General features: G+C 34.9%; 1 protein-coding gene across 3 annotated transcripts in view; it reads right to left on the reverse strand.

Moving 5' to 3' along the window:
* LOC122576431 (cordon-bleu protein-like 1) overlaps positions 1-19,056 on the reverse strand; it is a 96,576-nt gene extending 77,520 nt beyond the window's left edge. Inside the window, exons 1-3 of one of the 3 annotated variants that reach the window (XM_043746732.1) lie at positions 19,002-19,056; positions 18,133-18,422; positions 9,989-10,259 (exon numbers count right to left, since the gene is read on the reverse strand). In XM_043746732.1, coding sequence (XP_043602667.1) covers positions 9,989-10,128 — 140 coding nt within the window. In that variant the 5' untranslated portion in view covers positions 10,129-10,259; positions 18,133-18,422; positions 19,002-19,056. The remainder of the gene's footprint in view (positions 1-9,988; positions 10,260-18,132; positions 18,423-19,001) is intronic. The other 2 variants (XM_043746734.1, XM_043746744.1) reach the window with 2 other exon arrangements.
* Positions 19,057-19,444: the final 388 nt, after the last annotated feature.

Genomic DNA, 19,444 nt, shown 5'->3' on the forward strand with positions numbered 1-19,444 from the left:
ATAATTAACCAAAATATTCAACGAAGCATTGGTTTATATTTTTTCATCAACGCTATCTTAATCAATGAAATCTTAACGAAAAGATAAGGTAAAAGTGTCAGATCCGTTTTCACCGCTCACGTTAACGGGGACGACCAGATATTATCGGTTCGCACACGTCTTCCGATGGAGCGCGATTTACAAGGCAAAAGTTAGAAAGCATGGCTCCGTCCGCGCTTCCGAAACGCCGAGAGATCTCCCCGGATAAGCGTGCATTCGAGCATGTACCGGCGCATTTTCGTCAGCTCTCGATTTCACGCGGATCTCATAGTAACATCCTCGAACTCTAACCATCGTGTTACCGTCAATTTATTGCTCAATTTACTTACAAACGAACTTCCAGCTATGCAAATATTCTCTATACGTACATTGTAATTCCGCGGTTAACGCATTATACCGTCATGTAATTATGGCTGCTAAGACAGATTTATTGGCTCCTAGAGGCTACTGTCTCCGACACTGACGTAAATATGAAAATATCTTTACGATGTGATTTATATCAACTGGTATGCGTGTATGAGATGTGATCATTTAAATAGAAAAGAGACATATGTAGAAATTGGGAAAACAAAGAACGAGGTTATGTACATAGAAATATGAGGCTAATTGATCAATTTCACTTTAGTTTCTGAACTTCGTAACACAAATTTGGGCATTATTAGTGTTCAATTTCTAAGAAACGAATGTGTGATTTACTTTTATTTATTGTATTCGTTCATTGCAGGAATATATAGGATATGCTTGGATCCAACAATCAACAAGAACCTTCTTTATCCTGTCATTTCTTTTTTTACTTCTCTCGCTTAATCTCAATTTTAGAATTCTCCATTTCTCTCAATTTAAAAGGATGTATGTATATTTTGAAAATAACTGAACTGTCCCCCAAATCTAACGTAACCTAATCTAACTTAACCCTTTTCTTTTTAAATCCACCGTACAAACTTCTCGTTTACCCCGGCGTCTAACTTACCCTAAATAAACCTAGTTGATCTAACCTAAACTGAACTAATCTATTTAATATAGCTTCATGTAACCTAGCCTAACCCACTCTATCAACCTGATCTAAATTAAACTAACTTAATCTAACCTAATTTAATCTAAGGTAATATAGACTAAACTAACCTAACACAATCTAATCTAAACTAAGTTAACCTAAACAAATCTAAGGTAAATTAACCTAACTTAAAATATCAGGAAAACCAACGTTCTAAATGCTACAAAAGCGTCATAAACAGTTAGCTTTTAATGAAGAACGAAGAACACACTGTTTTTACATGGTTCCAGGAAAAACGCGGCAGTGAAAGGATAGCGTAAAGCCAGAGTGACGACTAGGCGAGGCAAATGCGTGCATGTAAATTGTTCGCGGCTACTTTCTACGAATTCATTGTTATTTTCAGAGGCGTCGTGCCTGCGTGTGAGATCCGCAGAAGCACGAGATAACGGTGTGTAACGAGGACATTCTCGAAAGGACTCGGAATGCAATCTCAACACCAGCCGACAAATTGTCTGAGAACAGTGTCGTTCTCAGAGCTGGGCCAGAGAGCCTGCCATCAGCTGTAATTAATCGTAATTACCGGTAATTAGCCGGATCCCTAACTCTTGCGTAATCAGTGATCCTACTGTTTTACTATGCAAAACTTTGGAAATGCATGGATGGAGGAACAAAGAATCGCGTCACTTTTAAAAATAGCATATTCAGTGTTCTGATGATTATAACAGAGGTCCTGAGATTACTGAGAATTGTAACTATGGCATAGATTTTTAATATCTGTAGTGGCATTACGTTATGGATGATTGATACGAATCTTTTTTGGGAACCAAGTTTGATAACTCTAAATATTGGAAGAATTAACTGTATCAAGGTTTCAAGATTCTACTTGCATATATAGAAATTTTTAAAAATTCATTGTTATATAACAAGTAATTTCAGACACTTTTACTTCTTTTCTAATTTCGTACAGTTTCAATGTCATTAATTTCATTTTTGAAAAAAGAAGAAAAGATCTTGTTCAATTTCCAGTAATAAACTATTGAATTTTCTAAAATCTTCTTCTTTACACATCTGAAAATCTATAACAGAAGAATCTATTAATAGAAAGAAATAAAAGAAATAATAAAGCTAGTAAACCAAGGATCCAAAACAGTTCCAAAATGGTAAAGAAACTCTTCATGAGGGTACTTATTATAGTACTTAATAACTGATACAAATTCCTATATATGCACATAGTGATCATGTTCTATTTTTCTAATTGTATTCATAAAGATACAATTTGCATAAATATCCACCTATCCACAAGTAAATTAGGCTATACACTCTATAAATAGAAGATTATCATTTATTAAGTGAATAATAGATACTGATAAGATGTTCCATCCACTGATACATCCAACCAAACTACGTACTTACTATACCTTCTCCCCCAGCAACAAAGTAAGTAGCTGATTCCAAGTTCCACTACATTAAACCCATCATATTAACCCATGCATCATGCTAACTCATCACCTGTTGCTGGCAAATTGTGGTGGAACCACGACAGCTTGGATAAGACCGGTTGCCAAGAGAAATATGCACAAGAGGAAAAAGCGTCCGATTTAAAATGATAGCCATGTCGTGGCGAGATCTGAATTCCCCCCGTGGATGATCGGCCGTTTAACATTGAAGACACGCATCCTTTTGGCACGGGGATGCATCGACGAGGATGCCCCGCCTAGTTGCAGAGAAACGATCGTGTACAAGCATAGACGCGTTTCCAATCGTTCAGTTATTCCATCCGCGGCACCATCGCGTTTCCGTTCTGACGGGAAGTGATATGAATTCATCGGGGTTCCATCGATCCACTGCTTGGCGGGGGCATTTCAATCGTTCGGATGCTACAGGTGTGCGACATTAGTTAGCCAGTGAGGAACCATGAGATGACCACATGATAAATCCCATTTTTGGCATATTTGAAAAAAAAGAAGATAATCAGCTTTTTGACACAGTTAAGAGGACGAAGAGAACCGGTTAGATTCAGAAATACAAAAAGATAGGCGATTATTCCATGTGACATATCCATTTTCTTCAAAAAGACCAGTTAGGTTCAAGGTTAGGTTAGGAGCGTTAGATGATCAATATCACTGTCAATAGTTCAGCTTCTTAGACACTATATTGATAATATACATTGATCTTCTGAACGTTCTTTTAATGATATAAAAGATATATATAATGCATCTTTATCAAGAAAGGTAAAATAAGTAACTGAAATGGATCCTAGTAGATAACTAAAATAAGTAAAGTTACTGAAACGTAAGATTACTGCCTTGATAATTAGATTAAGTCTACTATATCAAAAATTGTTATCTGAATATGCTATCTGCTTCGTCTAATATCAAAAATTAAATCCACCTTCCTTAATACCCTGTTTTAAAAGACCATACTTGTTTTACATATACATAATTAGTGAAGCTCGGTGTAATAATTTAAGAAAACTAGCAACAGTGTGCGAAGTTCTAGCGAATGAATTATCATAATTGTCAAGAGTTGCCATAGCAGTAATCGCATTAAGTGCATGTTCCCTGGCATGAAATCTTGGGCCACATTAATAATTCAAAGAAAGTGGCTATGGCGTACAAGCTCCTAGTGAATGAAGCCAAACGGCAGAGCAGTTTCAGTAGGCACGTATCCTTGGTGGTGTCCCTCATTATCATGGAACAACATTCCACGTAACAGCGGCCGACGACATAATTTCCATTCTGAATCGAGGCTCGTTCAAAGCGACCGGCCATCGACTGGCATAGAAAGTGCTTAGGTAACCTTAACACCGTGCTTATCGGACGGCATGCCAATAAGAAAAGCAGTCCAACCCGTGATTTTTGCCGGACCAGATCCCGTGAAAATCGAAACTCGACCAGTTTCTCTTGCCCATTTCAATACTGGCGTTCCCCTGATCTCTTTCCTCTTTTCTCTTGGGTTATTCATCAGCCCACCTTAACAAGATCATTCCAGCAGCTCTACTTGTTCTTTCAATGTGGTTTCTGCTTGGGATGCTTGGCCAGCTTGAATTTAAATATTTTCAGGTTATTATTGGACTTTCTCTTGATCAGCCAAGTTTTATACTTATTCTTCTATGGTCAATTGAGTTTCGATCCAGAATTGATTCTTTAGAAATTTTGCACACTTTATTATGGTCGCAGATCTGGAGATTCTTCAGTTTTCACTTTTACGAGTATATTTAAAGATTTCTGCTTTATTGATTTTTCTATCTGCTGATTCTTGCAATCTCAATTCCACCGATTCTTATTTTACTTTTAAGCATCGTTATACTTCAGAACTCCTTCTATTCGTCGACATTCTTCAGCTCAAATCTTTCCCTTTGCTTAATAAGACTGTCTCAAGTAACAGTTAGGAAAATACAAGAACAAATTAGCCAATTTGCCAATTAACCAAGTTTACAATTAGCCAATTCTCCTGACAAGTCTTTTCTAAGAAAAATAGTTCTGGTTTCCTCTAGGACCTAGGAAATCTAGTGTCCCTTAGGTAACTCGGTGCTCAAATTGAAAAATTAAAACAGTAAAGAATTATAACAATATTCCCTAAATACATACCATCTTAACATATTTAATCCAATCGCTAAGCCTTACTATTACCAATGATCAAGATCACTGCTTCATCCTAGTCTTTCCACAATTGATCTCAGAGTCGTTTCCTGTAGATCAAGAACGGTGCTTGTCGAAGGTCGTCCATGTGCAGTTAGATCGAGGTCCTCTTTCACCCAAGATCCCTCCAGGCAGATCCATTGTTGTGGTTCACTGAGATGCCGCTGGTCCCAAAAGCCAGATTCTCACAATCCCCGGTTTCTCCCTAATGGGAAGCATTCTCTCCCTCCTTCCTCCACCTTCGTACGCAACAGAACTGGAAGATTAATGCGCGATTGTCCGGCTGGCAAACTAATTCCGGCCCCCGGTACACGCTGGACTTAGATTAACGTTCCTTTCCACGGGTGAACCGCTATTTCCAATCGATTACGTTTAATCCACAGCATCGTTTCCAGTGTTTTACACGCGTACACCATTCCTCTTGGTAAGTAATTACTTTTACTGGGGCTTGTGTTCACAATCCTCGACGCTTCGGACACGTCTTCTTACTTCTTGCTTCTTGGCTGACTGTGTTTACAGCTGTGCTTGTGATTTCAGAATTTATTACTCCCAGCAATATTCCTAAATTGTTGCAGTTAGATTGACTTCTTTGAATTTATTGTTTCGCCTCTTTCGATCTGACGCGTTATTACTGTGCATCAGATTTTCTAGGGGACCCTAGATTTCCTAGGGAGCACTAGAGACAGGAGAGATTTATAAGAAGAATTTTTTAATTGTGAATTCTTCTTGTTCGTAATAACAAAATGAGTGAAGGTGTAACTACGAGTAAAAAATAATCGTATTTCAATTTTTGAAATTTCTTTTGTTCTCAAAAAAGTGGCGTGACTGATTTCTGGACTGACCTAGCCTTCAATAATTTCGTTAGAATAAATGGTAATGGTAATTAATTTAATTAACCCTTTATTAACGTATTAAGAAATATTCTATTTCACTGTTGGCTACGGAATATTCACCAAATGTTAACATGCATTATTTTCTAACCTGCGATTTCCTAATTACTCGGCTTTCCAATTTCCTAAATCCACCGTGCATCATTTCCACACCGCATTTTTAACCGTATTGCAATATAACGACCATTCTTTCAAAACCTGCCAATATTCCTTATACCGAATGTATTGCAAAAAAGAAGATAATTTATTCCTCTCTTAAGCTAAACTTTCCAAGACACTAAATTTACGTGCTTTGAATTAAAAAAATATCTAAGCAAACTTGTTCCTCGAAAAAGTTCCCAATTTTTTAACATATTTTTAAATTCTAATGTTTATAAAATTTATTACATACAAATATCGTATCCCTCCTATTCTTTTTTTAAAAAAATATATTTTATCTCATTCTGAATGAAACTAGCTTCCAAAATACTAAATTTAGATATTAAAAAGAAAAAATCAACAATCTTAGAACAAAACTATTGGAAAATTAAGCCATGAAATATATTACATGGTAGACAACAGATTGTCCCATTTCATGAGTCACCAGATGGCCTTTTGCCGGCAAAAGAGGATGGGCGGCGAAGAAGAGCCGATACCGCTTTATACCGGCGATCTCTACAGTAATTAAGCACGCTGACACGATTCCAGTTGTACTTCCAGCTAGGAAAAACCAAGACGAAGGAAACGATACCAGATAAGGCACAATCGCGACGTCCATACTCTGACTCACGTAACCTTCTTGCATGGCTATTGAAAGGGGACGAGTACGATGAACTAGATAAATGGTAAAAGGTAAGATCATCAGTTGTTAGAAAAACATAGAAGTACGAGATTCTATTGATTTACAGCCTTAGATGTCATTCTGTGCAAGTGTCACCAGGTTTCAGTAGTTTCAAAAGATCTATGCAAATTTGTTTGAGGAAGATCAAGGAGAAACATTGTTTCAGATCTTTGTTCTTATGGATAATTGCAGAACCTATATAGTTATATCGATTAAAACTGGCTGAATTATGTTTGCATAGGGACTAATTAATGATTCTTTGGATAATTAGGTGATTATTTGGGGAATCGATTAACATGGATAGCTATGAAGTTGGCCAAGCTATGGAAAGTGATTAATTAACGGGTATTAAGATAAAAAATCTAATGCACAGATTGGATATTAGAGATTATTTATAATTATCATGTACAAGCAAGGAGTCTGTTTAAGGAACAAGATCTTTCATATAGAAGCATGTGGTGATTTCACACTGAATATTTATTGGAGATAGAATTGTAGCGTACTAAAGATTGGATACTCTTCAGAAATTCCTTTGCATGATATCATGTGATATATAAACTCATAGCCTGTTACTTTCATACCGTTCCAGATATAAATTTTATTAATATTATTCACCTGGCCAATGGTAACTTTCTCCTGCAAAACAGTAGAATATCCTGATAAAATTTCTTAACATAATGAGATCAAAACTAGCCAATAATAAGATCTTGTATCTCTTTTTTTAAATATAAAATCATTATTCTTATCAAACATTATTCTCAATGAACTTCAACTGAGAATGCAACTTTTCACTTTTATGGAAATGAAGAAATACACATCCAATATTGTAAAATATTTTTCTATCCCTATCATTGAAACAAATGTAGAAGAATTATTAATTACAGAATGTACAATAATCTTGTAGCTTTTTAACTTCAACAAGTTAATGCTTGATTATTAAAGCAATAAATTTTTATATCTCCTTTCCAATCAAGTTATTTCTTAATAATATCATTCTCAATGGATCTCAATTAAAAATGCACCTTTTCACTTTTATACAAACAGAGATGCACATAGAACATTTTTAAATATTCATCTATGTTTGTTGGCTTGAACAAATGAAGAAGAGCCAGTGAAACGAAACAAGGATGATCATTTAACGCCGCAGGATCATTAAAAACACACGTCCTTCGAACGGGAACACTTTGTTCCAGCTTGGGAACACGGTTGGCATCGAAGATAAAAACCGGCTAATAACTTACGCAACGTTAATATCGCAATTATGATTCGCACCGTTGCTCTTGTCTTTTCCTTCCATCTCTAACGGTAGCAACCACTAATCACCGTATTCAAATCCGGCTTTTGCGGACGTTTACACACTCACACATGGCCAGTGTGCATGTAAAATCGTCAGCATTAAATTGAGGAAAGCATCTTCCAATAATCTTATGATAATAATACAAATTATGGCACAGGATGGTGCTCCATACTCTCTTGGAACTTGAATAATTGCCTGGTACTTATCAGTAACTTTTCCTGACTCGTGTAATTAAATTATAAATTTAATTATTATTAAAGCGCAATAAAATTTTATTAGGAAGTTTAGGTGATTCCTTCAAGGAAATCTGAAATGTTGGAATGAACTGTAAATTTTAAAAGAATTCTGATGAAGCAGTAGTCATAATCATATTGGACTTGATATTTAATATGAACTCTAATTTTTCTCAAGATGCCTTGATAGTGGAAGAATTGCTGTAGTCCAATCTCCAAGGATCTAATTTGTAAGAACTATACTTCATCTATGAATATTAATCTTTCTCAGATGTGGGAAGAAATAATGACCCCAGTCCAATATTATGTTGGATCTAAGGCTTCAAGAATCTTCTAATTTGTTAAATCTGTAACCTTACATAATATTCCACCTATGAATATTAATCTTTAATCAAGTGAGTACAGAGATGTATGTACATACTTTGATCCTAGAAAGATTGTAGTATCCCAAAATTATATTGAATCTGATACTCTAAGGATCTTCTAATTTATAATATCTATGATCTTATATAATATTCTATCTATGAACATTAATTTCTCATCAAGTGAACAAAGTAAGTAGCCAGATATTCTGGTCCAAGAAAGATTGCTATAAATATTCTAGTATTATATTGAATCTGATGTTTTAAGTATCTTCTAATCTTCTAACATTTCACTAATAATGAAATCTACTCTCAAGCGAAATACTCCTCTAAGTAAAGAGGTAATCTGATCTCAATATTATATTGAATCTGATACTCTACGTATCTTCTATTATTCAATAACAATAAAATCTATTTCAAGCAAAGTCTTCCCAAGTCTTCAGTTAGTTGGCACAAAATCAATCACTATAACTGAAGTGTAGAACAGAAATGACAATGTATGTAGTAAATAATCCATCGATTGGTAACAGTACTTGGGAACAGAATAAAAATGAGGCTGCTGCAACAGCACAACCAATCTCCTAAAAGGGAATCGTTTCTCATTAAAAGGAAACACTGCCTCCCACATATATAACGTTGCACGTTACACGTGACTGCGTTCCACGGACACGCAGGGCGCAACATCCTGAGGGCGATCGGGGATCATTCCATCAGTGCACGCGTAGGAAGTTATTCCACTTGTCCAACAGTATCGAACGATACCTACTTTTACCTCCGGTCGACCTTCGCATTACGACTTACTTTTCTCGAGCTCCACCGGCCAGAGATCTCAACGAAAACATTCGAATATCCTGCGAGTTCCTCGGAGTATCTTGTTATCCAAAAGTATTAGAAATATTTAAATTCTTGCAAGTATTTTAATGCATCAATGAATCTGAAGATATATGTAGCTGACACTATTGGAAAGTGTGAAAGAGAAATATCTGAATATGTATGATAGTCATGTACGTACGTTTATAATTACTCAAGTTATGCATGAATGATCATCTAGAACGTCTCATCTAAAAATATTGGAGTATTTGAAATGAAAGTTTTCTAAAATAGCTGAACCGTTCAGGATGTTCACAATGCTCAAAATACTTGAGCAGTTGGCTATCTAGATTTTAGAACATATCAGAAAACCTATGATCATTAAATACTTCCTAAAGTATTTGAGACTACTATGAAGTATTTGAACTACCCAAATTTTCTATAATATTTAAAGTATATCTGTAAAACTTAAGTTATACTATATATGTCTTAGTACCTGAGAACGATGAACACTTTCTAGAGTACCTGAAGGAGCTTCAAAGTAAATATCTGAATTACTCGCAATTAATCTGACTACCAATAATACCTGACTGCCTAATTTACACTTGGACTAAGTTAAATACCAAAAAGTGTTTAAAGTGCCTAAAAAATACTTAGAAACTGAACCATCCAGAATGTCTAAAAACGCTCTTTTAGAAGTTCTTTTCAATCCAACGTCAAAATGCCCAAGATACTCGACATGAAATCATTGAAAGCACCTAATCCATCATGCGCACCTGTTGAAATAACAAGTATAGATTCTGAAGGATCACTCAATCTTGCAGACCCCTGGCCACTTTTACCTATGACAAATCAGATTGGACATAGTGTACGGTCAAATCAAACAGGAAAAGGTGACTCACCTGTTCTTACGCGGCAGTGTCGTAATAGCCATGTTCAAGGACCCCTGGTACCGATGATTGTCCTCCTTCGATCGCCTAGGCAACTCCGTGCAGACACCCTGCGTGAAGCTGTAGGTCCTCCGCTTTTTCAGGCACAACATCTTTGCTTCCTTCTCTCTCACACACTTGGACCCTCTGTTCTTCTCACTCTGTTACCTCATAACTCACCACCAACACACACTCTGTCCATCCTCATGTCCTCTGGCACTTGGTCACTCCGCAGTACATCAACCTGAACAGAATCACAATTCCTTTTGTCAGATATCAGCCGATTAATTTAATCACAATATATTTATTATCGATTTCAATCAGTCAAATAGAATTGAAATAATAATTCTTGGAATTACTTTTCTCTATATTTGGTATTATTTGATCGATTAATAGTCAGACAATGTGGACACGAAATTTATGGAGTCTTTGGGTATGAGTGCTGGTTTAAGCGAGACTTTTCATTGAATTGAAGGAGAAGGCAAGGCCGGATGCGACTTGGAACCGAGCGGAACCGCGACTGCGAGCCGATTGTCAGAGGCGACGAGAGAGAGACGTCAGACTCGTGGCGAAGTTATAACTGTACTGAAGGCTGCGTTCAGAATCTTTCCTCAGGCGCAAGTGCGCCCGGTGATAATGACCCCCACGAAAATTACGGGGGCTCCGGCTCCCGGTCACGATCCCGCATAAGTTTTGTTAGATGCCGTTTTTTAATTGCGTACTGCCCGACTTCCACTTGTTCTACCTGCATTTTTATATTTTCATTGTTTCCTTCTGTATGTCTAGTATCGAACGTTTGAATATTTTCACAAGTGGATATTTTTTTAAATTAATGTTACAATCCTTGTATAGTAATGTATTTGTTCTATAAGTATCTTCATATTTTTCCTGTTTCTCTTTTCCTTTCTTCTTTACATTCAGTACCAAAGGTCCAATTATTTCCATATTTTCTTATTATTAGAATTCTTGTACGGTAGCATATTATCAAATTGTCTGCTTGCTTTCCACTTGTTCTACCAACGTTTGTATAGTTTTAGTTACTTTTTCGGGACCTAATGTTAAAAGTCCGCTTTCCTATTGTTAGGGCCTCTGCATTTATGAAACACTTTGTTATCCTCCTGTTTCTAAATTGAGTTAGTCAATTTAAACAAATTGGAAGAATGTTTTACAATTAACGAGTTTATTATTTCTTGAAGAAGATATCTTCTGACTTGAAAGAAGCTTAAGACTAAAAAATTTTACTTAATTGGTTGATGGACGATGATTAAAACCAAAAGATCAAACTCAGAAGATCTATATCACTCTTTCCCAAATTAAAACAATCGCCAGACATTAAAAATCCTATTCTAAGAATTCCAAAGTGAAACGAAGAAACCAAGACCGTTCTCTTTAACATCTAGAAATCCCTGTATTATTTTCTAGAATTTTCTGGACTTGTTTGTAACGTTGAAGATATAAGTAACTAGCGTTCGAACGGTCAGCGAGTAAGAACGCTTTTGAATGTGTTGTATCTGCATTGGATGCCGAGAATCGGCGGGAGACTCCTTTCGAATTCCCCATAGAACACCTGATGGTGTCGTACGTGGCGCCAAATCGGCGTCACGGTTGCGATTCTCGAATCGAAAATCAACCAAGCCGAGAATCACCAGCCGATTCGAATTTTCAAATAGAAACAACGAGACAGGAATAACAAAAGCGCTTTGCCAACGCGCTCATGTAATCGCCGCTTTCGAGTTCTGACCACTTTTTCACCTGGAATCCACGATGGGAAAAGCTGTTGCTCCCAGAATTGTGTAACACAGCGTCAATAAAAATTAATTATGCGCTTCATACACGCCTCTTTCTCTAAATTCTACTCGTTCATACTGCTCAGTTATAATTACACATTTACATGTTTCTCTATTTTCTTATTTTTGCCTTTAGCTCGGTGATCTTGGCTATTCAACGTAGCAGTACTAGGCTTACTTTCTCTTTCTTCCAGAATTCCTGAAACACTGAATAAATATATATTTATATGCAAATTCTCTGCTTAGAGATTAGGTTGATAGCTGTATGAAATATCTTCAATTATTATTATTACTATTATTATCACTATGTGTACACTATATTGTGATATAGCGTATTCTGTTTCATATTTTATGCGCATGTGTGTATGTGTATGTATAGGTGTAGATGTTCAGTTCTCCAAATAAAATATTCACTGAATATTCCTTTCTAAGTATCTATGAGTTCTAAATACTATAATGTTGTCTAGCTAGGTTTTATAAATATATTAACTGAATATATTACAAATATTTGTAATATAATCCAAATTTCATGTTTTCAGTTATAGATTAACTTATGCAGAAGAGTCTAACGAAAGTAGAAGTTACTGACGCGATACTAGCGCCACCATTGTCAACTACTTGGGGGTCCCCCAATTTCACATATCTCTTTCTCATATCTACATAATTTCTATCTATCTCACATATCTTCCAAACAATACATTAAAAACTATAGACGAGGAAGGTACTAGCCATTTTTCGTTCTCTTCGTAGAGAGATACTGATCAAACTACATTTTCATCTCCTGTGCCTATGTCCACCGACGTATAACACACGGGACCAACGTAAAAAATTAACAGAAAAAAGCCAATGAACTAGAGAAGAAACGCAGGAATTACTGTCATAGCAAATTACAATGATAAATAGAACATAATAAAGGTATATTACACGCGATACATAGTTCTTTCCTGTGAGCAAAAACCAACTAACTCGATGCATAATAAGGATGATTAAATCATTGAGGACGCCATCACGTCAAGAAATTAATTCTTCATTTCATTCTTTTGGCTCGCGTATCTGAGCACGAAATTGAAATTATCACGTATACACGCGATTTTTCTCGGGAACCTCTTTACGATCTAACTCCATTATCAACTGGCCGTCCTGATTAATATCAAGCTGAACTGAGAGGAGCACGATCGCCGCTAACGACCAATTATCATAGAACGATTCTCAGACAAGCTAGATTCATTGGCTATAGCGTCGATGATTCAAGCCAGGCTCTTCCCCATGAATTATTCATTCGACGTCTAACGGATAGACTTGGCAGTAGAATTCACGCGGAATGCACTTCCCTTCCTTTCGATTCAATCCATGGCACAGGTGTATTAGTATCGCTTTTAGTTCTTCTTTCTCTGTTTTCCATGTTTGCCGTTTCTCTTTTTCTTATCGTTGTCGAGTCTGTGATAAGAAAATTGCTAAGTGTTGAACAACCAATACTCTTTGACAGCTGCCATATTTTATTTTGTCTCGGATAGTTAATTGATAGTTTATAGGTTAGGAATGTTCGGATACGTTGTAGTGACATAGCATCCAGTGGTATCTATTTCGATCCAATTCCCGACACAAGTGTATTAATATTTCTTCTAGATCTTCTTCCTTTATTTTCTATCTTTCTTATCGTTGATATTGTTCTGGGATAAACAAATTTCTGAGTGTTAACCAACCGATTCCCTCAGACAGCTGTCATATTTTATTTTGTCTGGGATGTGAACAAATTGATAGTTTATAGATTATAATGATTAGAAAGCATTCTAGTGACTTTGATTTAGTAACTATAATATTTCAATTTGTAATATTCCTGTAAAGAAGCCTTGGCTTCTCAACATTTAATTGAGAGAGATTACATTTATATTATGGAATTTTGTAATTCCAATTATCCAATTGATTAAGTATTTGTTACTTTCAATTCACAATAAAAATAATGTTCTATCTTCTAAATATCATAATGCATATGTATTTTATTCTTAATATTCCGGTTAAGTGATTTTTCTTTTTATTTGAGGTTAGAAAGAGTTGTCAGAATCCATAAAATATCAGATAAAGAATTGAATAGACATATGTTTTATCTCCTAATATTATAACATATACTTTATTCTCCATATTATATATGCTTATTAAAAAAATGAAGAACTTTTAAAATTGTTCTGTACATCTTCCTTTCAAGTAATTAAATTCTACCTTAATTTCCAACGACTATGACTACAATGGCTACCAATATAATCTCAAAAACCCGATTATAACTAATTAAACCAATCTATCTAATAACGTCTCGAGACTACCAGCATTAAATATAGGTCAAAACGTCAAGGCTGATTTACCATAAGATTAACTATTGTATCATTTAATTAATTATCGAAAATTAAAAGCGAAATATCCTTGTTACCGTTAACTTCCTGCCTTCGTGACTAATTCGAAAAACTTCCTAGTTGGTAACGTTATATCAAAGTTCCTTTCAGATCGAAAGTTATTATGGACGATATCCAACAACTCCAACATTCATTAACTCCTCCATGAGTTCTTATAATCCTCCGTAAAGCTCTTATTACTAATTCTTGCATGATTGCCTGACGATTTACAGATAGCCAGTACTGCCAACCGTCGTTCCACGAGACTCAGTGAAAAAAAAACTTCGATTTGAGAGACTCTGATATATGGTGCACATCAGAGATATACGGTAATGCGTAGTATAGCCCGAGGAGCCGGCTCTGCCAGCAGTAAGTGCAGTTATGTTGCACTGACCGCTAGGATGTACCAGCCGGTCCAGAGACTGGTACATCTTGTTGCCATGCAACGTGACGTTTCTGAAATAAAAAGTGCCCCAGCTGGGGGAGAAACGTGAATGTAGATTTACCAAAAAAAGCCACAAGATTCACTGCTGATGCTTCAAAATATTTTGTTGTATAATGGATCCTGATCGCTTGGGAGAGTCTGGCCTCCTTCTTTGAGTTAGATGGTAGCGTAACAACTAGAGGATAGTTTCCTTCATACTATAGTTTCATCCAATAAAGTTTCCAGGCATTTATGTATTTCCAAATGTTCAGACTGTCAATAGTTCGATTCTCAATCCTTAATTTCCCTATTGAGAAGACATGAAAGTTAAAAGAAGCTCAAGAAGAACAAACCAAGAAAAACCATAAATCATTCATGTTTCCATCAAGTGAATTTTCCAGACACTGGAATTACTAAGAAAGAGTAAAACCTTGGATTTTTAATATACAATTAATAATAATCCAATTTTTAATCTTTAACCTCCTTTTACCAAGAAATCCTAACCTATTTTCCTTTTTAAAAATAGCCATCCTAACGTAGGAAGAATATCATAACTTTTTCTTGTAAAGTATCAAATTTAAGAAAACTCAAGAAATCCAAACATATCAGAACCATGAATCGTTCTCAATTTTAGGTGATGAATTTTTCAGATACTCGTGGGTCTCCATCAGAGTAATAGTCAGCAGTGCAGGGCTAACATTGCCAACACGTCCGTACGAAGGGTTTATGAAAGACATTTCCACGTGATAGTCTCAGTGGCATTACGAAATTCGCCCATGGCAGAGATAACAGTCGCGGGAACCTCTGCCTTGAGGCTCGCCATAGGAGTCACGCTAATATTTCTACGTTGCGGAGCGCATCCTCATAGCCGATGAATAAACAGATAAACACCGTGAGCTAGTCACGAAAGCGAATTGCGTTTCATTAGCATGAAAGTGAGACGCGGATGCGCTGGCATACTATGATAATCATCAAGATCGAGCAATTATGCAAATATCCGCGGAAAAATATTGAATAGCTGCGTTGACAGATCAAGCGTACATTCTGCCATAATCGCCAGACATATTCCTTATACGATCTTTTTATACGTATGTACTACGTGCAAACATAATATATGAGGAAGTTATGATTAGTCTCATGTCCTTGATTTCCTAGAAGAGTGACATATTTCAAAAATAGTCAATTTTGAGATACAATAGATTCCTGGGTCCTATCGCCTACTAATTTACTAAATAATAACATTAGTGTATGTAGAGGTCATAAATTGGAAGTTGTAAATTAGAAGCTATAAACTTCCCTTTCAGAGTTTTTCAAATTTTTAGTCAAATAGAATAATTAAATGACTTAACATTGTAAAACCGTAAAAGATAAATGTTTATGACTTCCAATTTATAACTTCTAATTTGTAAACCAAGTAGAATAATTAAATAGTTTACAATTTGTACAATTCACCTCTACAATTTCATATGCTTTATTACCAAGATTATTATTGCTGTTTAAAGTCATGATTGAAGAACATAAAATACCATTTACTTTATAGAAGAATATAAAATTAGATTATGATTCGAGGATCATACCAAAACACTTTTCTCATAGAGTATTGTCTCAGTGTTAATTAGGACGACGGACGAGTCCCGTTAGGAAAATTTACTACTATTTTCGAGGCTGTACAGCACATTCGGCGACCAAGAGCCGTGAACCGGTCTCGCCTTCGCTTTGAGACTGAATAAGAAAAACGTAACATACATTGTTAGTTGCTATTAAATCCATCCCAGCTGAAAATCTACATTGACTTACGAAAGTATTTGAATTATTAATATATTATGCGTATTATACAAAACTTTTTGAAATTCCACTAATATTATAATGAAATCCGACCATCATGAGCATATTGGTAAAATTTGAAATTGTTAATTTACGTAGGAATATATAAGCAAATAAAATATTGTGAAAAAACAATAATATGCTTATGAGCCAGAGTTAATCTAAAGCTTACATAACTAAAATACAATAATTACATACTTATTAATCGTACAACACAATTTTTCAAATGCTTCAAAATAATAATAATAAAACATCAAAATAATTCATATAACACACACAATATATACATATAAATTTTCTACAAATATTCAAGTTCTTTCGTGATTCACTGTAGACTCCTCATCGCGTGAAATGTATTACCATCCTATCTAGCTCCTCATCAACATGGAAACTCATCAAACTACAATAGAACAACAGAAAGCATTGTTCATTAATCACCAATTCGAATATACATCAGTAATCCTCCAAATAAATGCAATATTTTACCAAACACAAAATTTATATATACGTATGTACGTACCAATTATAAATTCGCAAAAAAGAAATAGAAAAGAAATTCCTCAATAAATTCAAAATTAATTGCATCGAATATTCCATTGTGTTACGAGGATTTCATGAACTTTTACAAAGAAACTCGCGAGCGTTTCGCAACCGATTACATGATACATAAGGAGAAACACACGTGGAAATGGAAGTTTGAAAATACTTAGAAAGCGTGGCTTGAACGATACGCATTCTCCGTCCAAACACAATGCTCCGTTGGACATACGTTGTAATATAGAGCTGACATTCCTATTACCTTGCGCCGCATGCAACGTGCTACATTCTCCGGCTGCGGCAACGATAAACTGCATCTCCTTTCAGACGTTTCTTCCGCACACGTTTCGCGCTACGGCAATAATGAAAATCCACTTCGTGACCTGGTTTTAAATTGCCGATGTACTCGGATAATATCTTAGCTGTATGAGAAAACGAATCTCCGAATTAACTTTAGCTACCATTTCGATATTCATATATGGTTAGTTCTATTTTCTAAGTTCAAGTACACTCGACTCCATTCTCATGAATCTTCACACTCGATTTTCAATCAAACAAGTTTCAAACGAGAAAATTTTATTGCGTCATTTACTGCATCTGTTATTAAATCCTTCGTTTTTCATTATCCACTCCTATTTATTTCATTCTTTATCATCCTCCTTTGCCATGTTTTGTAATCCTCATTTCCCAAGGAAATAAATTCCACATAAAAAATCCCAATAGCTTCTTAAATCGCATAAACCAATGGCTCCTAAGTGTGGCCTAAGAAATCTTTACACAGGCAAATTGTTATTTTATTATTCGAATAAAAAATATATGATAGCAGCATGTGTATTTATTTATATGTAGTAAATATCTTCTCTCCAAGTTTCAGCACTTGATAAGTGTTTTAAATATATGTATATATCTGAGACAAATTTTGAATTAGATCTTGCTGCTTACGATTAAAAAAAGTTACTGTCCGTGATAAATAAAGGTTAAGAACCGCTGGTATAAACGTTTACGAAAATTTCCACTAATAAATGTTAACAGAAATCAACGTGTCATTGCATCAATTATTATATAGCATTTTTATTCAAGAAAATTCTAAATTTTTCAATAATTACTCGCATGTAATATTACTTTTATGTAAATAAGACATTGATCATTTTTATGGCTTACCCCAACGAGGTACACCGATGTTGGTTTTAATAGTAACCTTCCAACGAAATGTTTCTTCACGTTGCCAGCATCATTTTCCCAAGTGCTCGTGGTTTCTTTTTTATTATTCACTGCACATCACCACAAGATTCACAGCAGAAATGTCACTTTATATCGTCAAAACATTTCGTCTCATTAATTAATGGCCGTACCGCGTTATAAGCCGGCGATAAATCGAACTGTCTCGAACGCCATCAATTGATCAACTGGTCATCTCGACTTTACGATAATAATCAATATCGAATTCCTAACTGTCAATAATTAATGTTTTAAAAAATTATAAAAATCTTGAAATGAAAATATTATGGCATATATACAGAATGAAATATTATTGATGTATATATTTCTTTAGAAAAGTTTCGTAATAAATCATTGTCGAGCAGTTTCACTAAAAAGGAAAAGTATATAAATGGTTTGTACGATATAATGCGATTCTGACGGCACTGATCAATTTCGATTTCGAGATATAGAAAGTAAAATCGACATATTTTGGAAATAATTTAGGAGATATCTAATATTGAAATATTTTAATGTTTATTTTGTAATAATGTATATTATATTGTAATATTTAGTGTTGTACTATTTTTCTATTTTAATATTTAATATTTCAATATTTTAATAATTTAATACTCAATATTTAAATAACACTTAAAATTAAATAATGATTTTAAATGAAAACTAAACAAATTATATTTACGAATATTTATCGATTCCGAAATTCCAAAAAAAGCTAAAATGTCTAACTAATCTAATTGAGATAAAATTCGAATTGTTTCGAAATAGTGAAAGTTTAAAAAATGTTAGGGTTAGGATCTTCTAGGATTAGTTACCGGATTACGAAGCGGTGTGAGGAAAAGTCCCGCGACGATGTTTATCCGGTCAACGATTAAAGCGCACTGAGAATATACAGACTGTCGCGGACAGTGCAGACTAGCTCGACTGCTTGACCGCTTGCTTGGTACTTTGGAAAAAAATTTTAACACGTACTAGTAATATACAATGCCGGCTGTATGTACATTTTATCTTTTCATTTAAATGAAACAATTGCATTGCATGCTTTTAGATAGATACATAAATATGAAAAAAGTAAAGTTCAATAATTGCAATTTTGTTCCGATAGATCGATTACTTTTGAACACCTACTGTGGTGGTCAAAGCATTAATTAAAAATTAAAATACTTTTGATTAAAAAATTTCTGAACATCCTATATCATATCGAATTAAAATACATTTTTGAATATTCCACAAATATCAAAAATTAGCACACATTTTT

Source organism: Bombus pyrosoma, linkage group LG16, assembly GCF_014825855.1.
Source record: "Bombus pyrosoma isolate SC7728 linkage group LG16, ASM1482585v1, whole genome shotgun sequence".
Lineage (NCBI taxonomy): Eukaryota > Metazoa > Arthropoda > Insecta > Hymenoptera > Apidae > Bombus > Bombus pyrosoma.